The sequence below is a fragment of the Mizuhopecten yessoensis genome, unplaced genomic scaffold, assembly GCF_002113885.1.
Source record: "Mizuhopecten yessoensis strain PY_sf001 unplaced genomic scaffold, ASM211388v2 scaffold8313, whole genome shotgun sequence".
Taxonomy (NCBI): domain Eukaryota; kingdom Metazoa; phylum Mollusca; class Bivalvia; order Pectinida; family Pectinidae; genus Mizuhopecten; species Mizuhopecten yessoensis.
In genome coordinates this window covers 77,555-90,072 of record NW_018407485.1, presented here as the reverse complement: position 1 = coordinate 90,072, position 12,518 = coordinate 77,555, and the positions used below count along the sequence as shown (strand labels likewise).

General features: G+C 37.5%; 1 protein-coding gene across 5 annotated transcripts in view; it reads right to left on the bottom strand.

Annotated features, from left to right (window-relative positions):
* LOC110455590 (serine/threonine-protein kinase TNNI3K-like) overlaps positions 1-12,518 on the bottom strand; it is a 54,883-nt gene that overhangs the window by 32,562 nt on the left and 9,803 nt on the right. For all 5 annotated transcript variants that reach the window (XR_002463465.1, XR_002463464.1, XR_002463466.1 and 2 more), the window contains exons 4-13: positions 11,938-12,041; positions 10,968-11,065; positions 10,722-10,835; positions 8,254-8,352; positions 7,841-7,985; positions 4,962-5,100; positions 4,576-4,680; positions 3,833-3,927; positions 1,947-2,102; positions 197-340 (exon numbers count right to left, since the gene is read on the bottom strand). Coding sequence is in view for 2 of the 5 variants with exons in the window: in XM_021505785.1 (XP_021361460.1) it covers positions 197-340; positions 1,947-2,102; positions 3,833-3,927; positions 4,576-4,680; positions 4,962-5,100; positions 7,841-7,985; positions 8,254-8,352; positions 10,722-10,835; positions 10,968-11,065; positions 11,938-12,041 (1,199 nt within the window). In the remaining 3 variants the exon portion in view is untranslated. The remainder of the gene's footprint in view (positions 1-196; positions 341-1,946; positions 2,103-3,832; positions 3,928-4,575; positions 4,681-4,961; positions 5,101-7,840; positions 7,986-8,253; positions 8,353-10,721; positions 10,836-10,967; positions 11,066-11,937; positions 12,042-12,518) is intronic.

The window sequence follows — 12,518 nt, the reverse complement described above, 5'->3', positions numbered from 1 at the left end:
GATACATACAACAGCTCCTGATCTGTCTGATAACGTACCTCGTGTTATACTCTTATGTTTAGCCAGAGGGGTGGGGACAGATACATACAACAGCTCCTGATCTGTCTGATAACGTACCTCGTGTTATACTCTTATGTTTAGCCAGAGGGGTGGGGACAGATACATACAACAGCTCCTGATCTGTCTGGTAACTTACCTCGTGTTATACTTTTAAGTTTACCCAGAGGGGAGGGGACGGATACGTATGACCCCTCTTGACCTGGCTGGGAGTAGTCCCCACAGGCTGACTCATCCTGGGGCCGTTTATGGTGCTTCAGAAGTGTCACTATGTCATCATGTCCTGCTCAACATTACACAAATATTGTTACAAATATCTCCATAGTTAACACAAAAATATGTTAACACATGTAAACTCCATATATATCTATGTAAATTCACAAATAATTTACATATTTCCATAGTTACCATGACAACACAAAAATATTGGTACATGACAAACAATATACAAACAAATTTTGAAGAAAATCTATTTTTTATATGAATTGTTCTCCTCAGGTGTTAGGTAAATATGAAAAATACTTAAGGACAAACTGTGCAGACAAGGTTTTCATCTATAAACCTTGAAAATGCCATGAAAAGAAGCTGAACACAAAGTCTCCTACTGAATTAGAGCTGAAGAAAGTCTAACAGTAGTCAGTGAATCAGAAAATGTTGGTTATAGTGACCTGCATTTGATATGTTGGTGTAGTAATCCTTATGATGTATCCACATTAACTGTTAAACTAGAAAGAACAAGACAATTTGGCGAATTATAGTCCCCCACCGAATGCGAAATGCACAGATGATACATTCGTGCAGGAACTAATTCTATATATGAATGTTTGACAGACCCACCGCATTCAACACGGAATAGTGTCAATGACCTGGTCAAAAACAGAGTGACCTACTTTGATATACGACACACCGCCTCACCAAGATGAACCCAAACTCCAAGTATAAAGTTCCAGTGACTTGTAGTGTAGGAGATAGAGCCCAGACAAACCTTTTCTTAAATGCAGGTCAAAGGTCAAAATGTAGGTCAGAGTGACCTAATTTGATATAAGACACACCGCCTCACCAAGGTGAACCCATACACCAAGTATGAAGTTCCAGTGACTTGTAGTGTAGGAGATAGAGCTCGGACAAACTTTTTCTTTGATACAGGTCAAAGGTCAAAATGTAGGTCAGATGGACCTACTTTTGATACATGACACACCGCCTCACCAAGGTGAACCCATACACCAAGTATGAAGTTCCAGTGACTAGTAGTGTAGGAGATAGAGCCAGGACAAGATAGCGGAAGGACGGACATGACGCAAAAAAACATTCCCAAAAACATTCCCACCCCGGAAACAGTGCTAAATTCAAAGACCAACCAAGATGTCATACGGATGGATGGACAGATGGAAGGACATCATAAAAGTACAAAAACGAAGGACATCATAAAAGTACCAAAAGCAGAAAAATAGCCAGTGTGCTTGAATTGCTCACCTGGTTCTTAAGTATTATTAAATTAAGTTGAAATCTACCAATTTAAATGAGTTGATATTCATATTTGTTTCCTTTACTGGATCCTGTCCTTCTGCTCCCCTTTAAAGCAAACACCTTCCTTTCCATAACATTGTATTAATTCCCTTGATATACCCACTTGTAATTACAACTAAGAGGAAATTGCAGAAGCATTTTCACCAATGATTTCAATAATTGGACTATTTATTTCATTGACATATTTTAGATGCCATCATTATAAGTAAACATGATGGCATATATTCATCACATCCACAGCTACCTATATATGCGTAATAATACAGCGTATCAGGTGTAAAATCAATGTGATGAAAACTTCCTCACTTGTTGTAAGTTATCAGGACAAATTTGTGACAGGAGTTATTTCCCCTGTGACTGACCTTGTTCATAAGCCCACATGAGTGCTGTCTGTTCCTCCACCTTCTCACTTCCCGAGTTCTGGTCAGTCATGGTGGACACAAGGTTCATGTCAGCACGACACTCCAGTAGGAACTGGACAACACGGATGTGACCATGGTTACAGGCACTGTGCAATGCTATAATACACGGACATGTCAGTAATAGATTAAATACAACACAAAGATCGATACTAAGTAATATATAAGTACAACACAAGGATGTACCAGGATATAAATCTAAACCCAACTGTTTCACCTGTGTGTTATCCCTGTTTAATTACCTGTGTTCCAACATGTTGACCTGTGTGTCTCACCACTACTGAATCACCTGTGTTATAACCGAGCTGTTTTTTTTGGTTCATATCTGTTAATTATTTGTGTGCTGATTCACTTTCCCCTATTATTTTACCTATATGCTTGTCAGAATCCTGGTGATTTTACTAATTGTCTGTCACGCTCCCTGCCAATTTACCTGTATGTCCATCTCACCCCTGTCAATTTACCTGAATGTCTATCTTATCCCTGATAATTTACCTGTATGTCCATCTCACCCCCTGTCCATTTATGTCCATCTTGCCCTTGATAATTTACCTGTATGTCCATCTTGCCTGTCAATTTACCTGTATGTACATCTCACCCCCTGACAATTTACCTGTATGTCTATATTGCCCCTGTCAATTTACCTGTATGTCTATCTCACCCTCTGTCAATTTACCTGTCTGTACATCTCACTCCCTGTATATTTACCTGTATGTTCATCTTACCCCCTTTTAATTAACCTGTATGTCTATATTGCCCCTGTCAAATATCCTGTATTTCCATCTCGCCACTGCCACTTTACCTGTATGTCCATCTCACCCCCTTTCAAATTACCTGTATATCAATCTACCCTTGTCAATTTACCTGTATGTCTATATTGCCCCTGTCAATCACTTGTATGTCCATCTCACCCCTGGTAATTTACCTGTATGTCCATCTCACTCCCTGTATATTTACCTGTATGTCCATCTCGTCACTGATAATTTACCTGTATGTCCATCTTGCCTCTGTCAATTTACCTGTGTGTCCATCTCGCACTGATAATTTACCTGTATGTCCATCTTGCCTCTGTTAATTTACCTTTTTGTTCATTTTGCCCCTGATAATTTACCTGTATGTCCATCTCGTCCCTGCTAATTTACCTGTATGTCCATCTCGCCCCTGTCAATTTACCTGTATGTCCATCTCGCCCCAAAAATTTACCTGTATGTCCATCTCGCCCCGGATAAGTTACCTGTATGTCCATCTCGTCCCTGTTAATTTACCTGTATGTCTTTATTGCCCCTGTCAATAACTTGTTTGTTCATCTCACTCTCTGTCAAGTTACCTGTATGTCCATCTCGCCACTGATAATTTACCTGTATGTCCATCTCGCCCTGGATAATTTACCCGTATGTCCATCTCGTCCCTGTCAATTTACCCGTATGTCCATCTCGTCCCTGTCAATTTACCTGTATGTCCATCTCACTCCCTGTCAATTTACCTGTATGTCCATCTTGCCCCTGATAATTTACCTGTATGTACATCTCACCCCCTGACAATTTACCTGTATGTCCATCTCACTCCCTGTCAATTTACCTGTATGTCCATCTTGCCCCTGATAAATTACCTGTATGTCCATCTCACTCCCTGTCAATTTACCTGTATGTCCATCTTGCCCCTGATAAATTACCTGTATGTACATCTCACCCCCTGTCAATTTACCTGTATGTCCATCTCACTCCCTGTCAATTTACCTGTATGTCCATCTTGCCCCTGATAATTTACCTGGATGTCCATCTTGCCCCTGCTAATTTACCTGTATGTCCATCTCGCCCCTGATAATTTACCTGTATGTCCATCTCGCCCCTGCTGGTTGATGTTGACACTGGGCTGCTCCAACAGATACTTGATCAGTTCCAGGCTGCGACCACTGGTACAGGCACTGTAATCAGGCACCTCAATACATATAGAATGACTCACTGCAAAGACTAGCTAAGGTGGCTGGTTTGTAAAATAGATGGCTAACAAATACTTCTAAATATAAACAAGAGACCCAAGGGATTGAACAGTTTCCCAACTTGTAGATCTATTTTTCATTGTAGAGATGTAAAGTGGATGGAAATAATCCAGTTTTCCCATTTTTGGCCACGCCCCTTTGGCCCCAGGGGTGGCTCAGGATCTTACTTTTTCATACAATCTAATTGCCATCTCATCCTGATTATTCAAACCAAGTTTGAATTATTTCCTGTTGAAAATGGACAAAATATATCCGAAAGTGTTATAATTCTATACAAACTAGTCTATCCGCCCCCTTCACAAGAAAGAGAAGGTGATCCAAGGTAATTAAATTTACATGGCCCCTTGGGTCGGGACAGGAACCCCAGTTTTACAATTTGATATTATATGATTCTTAACAAGTTTCAAAGAAACCTATTCACCAATTCACTAGAAGTATAAAATGTAAAAAGTTTATGGATGACAGAGGAAATGTGATTATTATAGGTCGCTCAGGTGACCTAACAAAGTATCTCAGTATAACTTAATTGTTCTACTCTTAATCTAAACCTCATGTATAGTGACCTGTACTTACCTGTGTATTGGGAACTCACTGAATATGTTTTCAACAGTCAGACTCTCAGCACTGGTCAGTAATACTAACTGCTTGACCACCTCCACCTTGGCATTGTAACATGCCCTGTAACCAAAATATCCAATCACAATCACCAGGTAATGGCCAACACACAGTCAATAGTCAAGTCAACGGTCAATACTATAAATATAAGTAACATAAATATTTATATCAGAAAAATTCCAAGTGAGTTAAGGTTGCGATATGAACTAGATATAGTAGTATTTCCACAAAAATCTTGTCATATTTTCAGAGGCATGTTATAAGTTATAGATTACAGCTTTAGATATAAGGGATCATGATTATCTGTTGTTTGGTACAGAATTAAGTCAAATCTATGTACATACAAATGAAGAGGGGTGTCTCCATAGATGTTCTGGGCATGTGGCTCTGCCTTGTTTTCCAGTAAGTAGTACAGGACAGGCAGGTGCCCTGACTTACAGCAGAAGTGGATCGGTCGGTGCTGCTCGTCGTCTGTAACATTTACTGTAACAGAAGTACTCATAAGTAATCTATACTTAGTGATCCATTAAACAGGGTCATCTTTTATAGGGTAATCTATCAACAGGGTCATCTATATAGGGTAATCTATCAACAGGGTCATTTTATATAGGGTAATCTATCAACAGGGTCATATATATAGGATAATCTATTAACAGGGTCATCAATATAGGGTAATCTAATAACAGGGTCATCCATATAGGGTAATCTATCAACAGAGTCATCTATATAGGGTAATCTATCAACAGGGTCATCAATATAGGGTAATCTATCAACAGGGTCATTTTATATAGGGTAATCTATCAACAGGGTCATCTATATAGGGTAATCTTTATAGGTAAGTTATAAACAGAGCAATTTATACATAGTAATATATATACCTGGATAATTTATACATGATAATACATATACCTTGGTATTTTATACATAGTAATATATCTACCTGGGTAATTTATACATGGTAATACATATATCTGGGTAATTTATACATAATATATATACTTGAGTAATTTATACATGATAATATATATACCTGGGTAATTTATACATGGAAATATATATACCTGGATAATTTATACATGGTTATCAAGACAGGTAATCTTCAACAAGGTTATCTATACATGATTGTCTATACATTGGTTAAATAATCTTTACAGGGTTACCTACAAAAATTAATGAATTACATTTTAGCATTAATAAGGAAATCTATACAGGTAATATATGAATGGCAATGTATACAGAGAGAACTAGAATACTGACAGGTCAGCAAGGGCCCCGCTGTATGCCTGACCGTGTATCTCCCGTATAAGCACTAAGCAAAAGCAACAGTGATCAGTTTGGATTTAGGAATATTGATAATATGTCCTTATTCATGTATGCTATCCTGAGGAAAACTGCAGTAATAAAACAGGAGTATTGTAAGGACCTTATATGATGTATTTTTGACATTATGTTCCCGTTACCGATTTTAGTAACAGCGACCTTGACCTTAGGAATGTTTTAACCCACTATTACACATCTGTATATAAATACAGTGTATCACCATGAGAAATTTCATAAAGTTTGGCCTTCTGTTAGGGCCTTATATGATGTAATTTTGACAGTATATTCCCAGTTCTATATTTAATAACAGCGACCTTGACCTTAGGAATTTTTTAAACCACTATTGTACATCTGCATATACAGTCGAACCTCGTTATCTCAAAGTCGACAGGGTCAAGTATTCAAGTTATGCGGGTTCATATATTTGGTATGAAATTTGCTGTTTGGACATATCAATCAACACATCAATTGATGGATGATATACGTAATCAATAGAACAAACACATTTATGTTTTTTTACAATAAACACGGTTACGAAGAATAGAGTAAGTTATTTCCGAAAAACATACTTTTGTTTAACGCAATCAAAATGCATATGGTTGGACCATATTGTGAATTTGTTATGAAATATGAACGAGCCTAGTGATTAAATGTTGTTTTTGGCTAGTCTTGGCAAAGTCTTTCTAGGTTAACTTTTGTTTTGCAAGTCCGTTAAGTTTTACCTCTGAAGTGTTACATTTAAAATCAAACTATCCCGCTGTCTCCGACCTCGTACTATACAATGCGGAAATGAAAGTGTGCAAGTCTAAAACAAATCACTGTAATGGAGCGTACGCATAGTTGATTCTTTAAATGAAAACACACACAAACAGATTATATCGTACATGTAACACATTGATTCATTACAGCCATATGTGACACCTGACACCCCCTCAACTCGATGTAATCAACAGCAATTTTCATATTGTTCTTAAAATTTCTCGATTGACTTTCAAAGCCATTCTGGCTCCTGTAAAAACATGAACTCCTGAAGCTGTCCTGGGTTGTGATTTTTAACTGTGGAACTCTTTTATGCATGACCATGCTTTGTGACCAATTTTTCGGTTTGGACTGTCATCAGTTTGGGTGTACAAATCATTAACGAACTCGTAGTAAGTACAGAATACTGTTGATCAACATTGATGAAGTTCGTTTTTTATTATGAACAACGTGGTTTCGACGCACACTTTATAGTCTTACTTTATTGTAAATTATTTTTACCGATTTCATGCTAGTCTACTCACGAAAGATGTTCATAAACACTAAATGGCGAGATACTGTAGTTTTGCGTTTTATTTGTATCAAAGAATAAATAAGTGACGAAATGAAATTATAACACTGTTAAGTAGACAACGTTTTAATGTTGGATTTACGCTGTTGAAACCAATATCTTACTTCGAGGTATCCAAGTTCTTCGAGTTTTCAGGGTTCAAATTATCAGTTTTATTTACAAAGATAAAGCAGAAATTTGGCCAGGACCGGAGAAATATTTCGAGATAAACGGGGTCTTCGATTTATAAGAGTTCGAGATAACAAGATTCAACTGAAGTTACAGTGTATCATCATGAGAAATTTCAGAAAGTTTTGCCTTCTGTTAGGGCTTTATATTATATGATGTATTTTTTTTACAGTATATTCCAAATTCTATTTTTAGCAACAGTGACCTTGACCTTTGGAATTTTTTAAACCCCTATTGCACACATGCACATAACAGTGTGTCACCATGTTAAATTTCAGACATTTTGGCCATCGTGATTATTATAGGGCACCCGCATTAATGTTGGGCCCTAACTAACAATGACTTTGTTGCCTAATATAAACAGGTGGAGTATACAAGTCACTATTAGAGGGTAGAGAGCCTCACCATCGGCCTTTTGTTGGGAAGTGCCCTGGACTAGCAGCTTAGTGATGTGGAGGTGACCCTTGGCACAGGCCAAGTGTAGAGGCCTGTCACCCACTCCCCCTGAAATGTTTACATCAGCCCCGTGTGAGATCAGCAGCTCCACCACCTGTCATACAGGAGAGAGATAAGGTACAATTCACAACATTATCCTCTGTATATTTTACAATGTTATATTTTGTATACAAGTTGACATATTTTACTTTTACATAGACCACATTTTTATATATACACTTTACACTAATATTTTTTTAAATACTATATTTTGTATAGGTGTCTTTTACAATATTTTGTACAAACACCTTTAATAAACAAATACTACATAATACCTGTGATATATATACACCATGTAACATTTTATATATTTTACAGCTCACCCGCTCATGACCAAAGTTGCAGGCTACATGCAGTGGTGAGAACTTTACTGCATCCTCAGCATTGACCTTTGCTCCATTTTCCAACAAAGCACTGGTTATCTGTAGATAGTTTAAAGTACTTTATAACAGAGTATATCACACAATCAAGGCATGAGACCTGTGTAGACATTGTAAGACAAATGATAAATTTGGCAAAATAAAAAATATCTTCTCTGTGTGTCCTTGACCTATCTGATTTCACCTTAATACATAATTGCCAGGTGTCCTTGACCTTTCACCTTAACAACCATGTTTACTATCCCTCAGTGTATCCTTGACCTTTCACCTTAACCACCATGTTTACTTTCCCCCAGTGTATCCTTGACCTTTCACCTTTATCACCATATAATTGCCAGGTGTCCTTGACCTTTCACCTTAACAACCATTTTTACTATCCCTCAGTGTATCCTTGATCTTTCACCTTAACCACCATGTTTACCATCTCTCAGTGTATCCTTGACCTTTCACGTTAACCACCATGTTTACTATCCCTCAGTATATCCTTGAACTTTCACCTTAACCACCATGTTTACTATCTCTCAGTGTATCCTTGACCTTTCACGTTAACCACCATGTTTACTATCCCTCAGTATATCCTTGAACTTTCACCTTAACCACCATGTTTACTTTCTCTCAGTGTATCCTTGACCTTTCAACTTAACCTCTATGTTAACTATCCCTCTGTGTATCCTTGACCTTTCACCTTTATCACCATATAATTGCCAGGTGTCCTTGACCTTTCACCTTAACAACCATTTTTACTATCCCTCAGTGTATCCTTGATCTTTGACCTTAACCACCATGTTTACTTTCCCCCAGTGTATCCTTGACCTTTCACCTTTACCACCACGTTTACTATCCCTCAGTGTCTCCTTCACATTTCACCTTAACCACCATGTTTACTATCCCTCAGTGTATCCTTGATCTTTCACCTTAACCACCATGTTTACTTTCCCTCAGTGTATCCTTGACCTTTCACCTTTACCACCATGTTTACTATCCCTCAATGGATCCTTGACCTTTCACCTTAACCACCATGTTTAATATCTCTCAGTGTATCCTTGATCTTTCACCTTTACCACCATGTTTACTATCCCTCTGTGTATCCTTGACCTTTCACCTTAACCACCATGTTTACTATTCCTCAGTGTATCCTTGACCTTTCACCTTTATCACCATGTTTACTTTCCCTCAGTGTATCATTGACCTTTCACCTTTATCACTATGTTTACTATATCTCAGTGTATCCTTGATCTTTCACCTTTATCACCATGTTTACTATCTCTTAGTGTATCCTTGATCTTTCACCTTAACAACCATGTTTACTATCTCTTTGTGTATCCTGGACCTTTCACTTTTATCACCATGTTTACTATCCCTCAGTATATCCTTGATCTTTCACCTTAACCACCATGTTTACTATCCCTCAGTGTATCCTTGACCTTTCACCTTAACCACCATGTTTACTATCTCTTAGTGTATCATTGATCTTTCACCTTTATCACCATGTTTACTATCTCTTAGTGTATCCTTGATCTTTCACCTTAACCACCATGTTTACTATCTCTCTGTGTATCCTTGACCTTTCCCCTTAACCACCATGTTTACTATTCCTCAGTGTATCCTTGACCTTTCACCTTAACCACCATGTTTACTATCTCTCAGTGTATCCTTGATCTTTCACCTTAACCACCATGTTTACTATCCCTCAGTGTATCCTTGACCTTTCACCTTAACCACCATGTTTACTATTCCTCAGTGTATCCTTGACCTTTCGCCTTTATCACCATGTTTACTTTCCCTCAGTGTATCCTTGACCTTTCACCTTTATCACTATGTTTACTATATCTCAGTGTATCCTTGATCTTTCACCTTAACCACCATGTTTACTATCTCTCAGTGTATCCTTGATTTTTCACCTTAACCACAATGTTTACTATCCCTGTGTATCCTTGACCTTTCACCTTAACCACCATGTTTATTATCCCTCAGTGTATCCTTGACCTTTCACCTTTATCACCATGTTTACTATCCCTCAGTGTATCCTGGACCTTTCACTTTTATCACCATGTTTAATATCTCTCAGTGTATCCTTGATCTTTAACCTTAACCACCATGTTTACTATCCCTCAGTGTATCCTTGACCTTTCACCTTTATCACCATGTTTACTATCCCTCAATGGATCCTTGACCTTTCACCTTAACCACCATGTTTACTATCTCTTAGTGTATCCTTGATCTTTCACCTTAACCACCATGTTTACTATCTCTTAGTGTATTCTTGATCTTTCACCTTAACCACCATGTTTACTATCTCTTAGGGTATCCTTGATCTTTCACCTTAACCACCATGTTTACTATCTCTCTGTGTATCCTTGACCTTTCACCTTTACCACCATGTTTACCACTCTCTTGGTGTTGCTATTTACCTCAGCATGACCACACTTAGCTGCTATGTGTAATGGGAAGGTGCCACTGTTTCCTGCCAAATTTACATCTACATCCTCACTGTCCAGCAAGTTCTGAACGCATTCTGTATCTCCCTGAAATAATTTTAAAAAATATATCAAAATATCATGATAACCTGGTTTTCTATATATACATATTAAGTTAGTCATGCTTACCTGGTTATATACATTAGACAACAAGGTTATAGGACACTGGTGTAGCCTTACCTTGTATGTAGCTAAATGTAGTGCAGAAAACTGGTTCTTACTGAGCACTGAGGATTTCACGTTTTTCTTCAGCAGTAAATCTATCAGACTTTTACTTCCTGTTGAAACAAAAGTAAAATGTCAAATCCTTGTCTCAAAAAACTAATGGGGCCTGTAGATAGGTAGGCTCTGTGGTGTATACTAAAAGTCCAGATTTGCTGAAGTGAGATTTTCTAAAGATATTTAATATACATACATGTATTAAGGTTGACCTCAAATGGGTATTGAGAGAAATATGTCAGGAGTACAGTAAATGTATGAAGTTCTATGAAAAGGTTTAAAACTTTGGTAAAGAATTAGTGGACATGCCATTTCTCCAACCTCGTAAGCTCTATATACAGATTCTTCTGTTGTGACCTTGACCTTTAACATCTAACCTTAACCTTCTACAGGGTTCCAGAGATTTATGTCAGGAATACTTGAGTGAAAGTTCACGAACTATGGTAAAGTACTTAGAAAGAAACCTGTGCACAAGCCAAATGATTAATATTTTGATCATAACGTTAAGATTCTGTAGCTGTTACCTCAACCTGAAGTTTTTGACAATAACCTTCACTGGGCTCCTGAGAATGATGTCAGAAATACTTGTGTAAAGTTTTAAGAAACTTCCTTGAGCTCTATATGCCTAATTATAAGCTGCAGACAACTGATCACAGACAAGCAGATGGACGATATGACACCAATAAACACTCCACCAAAGGCAAAACTAAAACGTAGTAGTAGCATTTCAAAAGTCTGTATGGCGTTAGTTTCTAAAACACTAGAAATAAAATCTAATTAAACAATTCTGCTTGGAATGTTGATTTTTAAAAACTATCTGTGCATTTGGTTTCTGAATAATACAATAATTAAAGTATGAGAATTTGGGATAAAGCCAGTTTCTTGTTTTCTGACACCAGGTTTATTTCCCCATGGAAAACTGTATGCTTACCCCCAAATATACAAGCTATGTGAAGGAGTGTTAACCCAGTATCTGTTCTTTCCTCTATATTCTCATCAGTCAGCAAGTCAGCTACAGTGGTGCAGTCTCCTCTCCTGCAGGGACACAAAAAATGTACTTTTACGAGCTGAACAGACTGATAATTCCTTGGTACACAGGTAGATTGTAGCTAAGTCACTCTATTGTAAAAATGAATCCTTCCAGACATCTTACAATCTCATAGTTATTATCATTGAAAATAAAATCAAAAATATCAATATTTCTCACAATTTCTGTAAGTAAATTGTATCACCTACTCTCAGGTCCTCAATTAAAAAGTTCCTTAGAATTTACCAGACACAGCTAAAATAGATTATAGTCATCACTGCTGAAAAATACCCACATGTTAACTATAGTCAGGACTATTGATAAATGCCCACATGTTAACTATAGTCACGGCCATTGATACATACCCACATGTTAACTATAGTCACGACCATTGATACATACCCACATGTTAACTATAGTCACGACCATTGATACATACCCACATGTTAACTATAGTCACGACCATTGATACATACCCACATGTT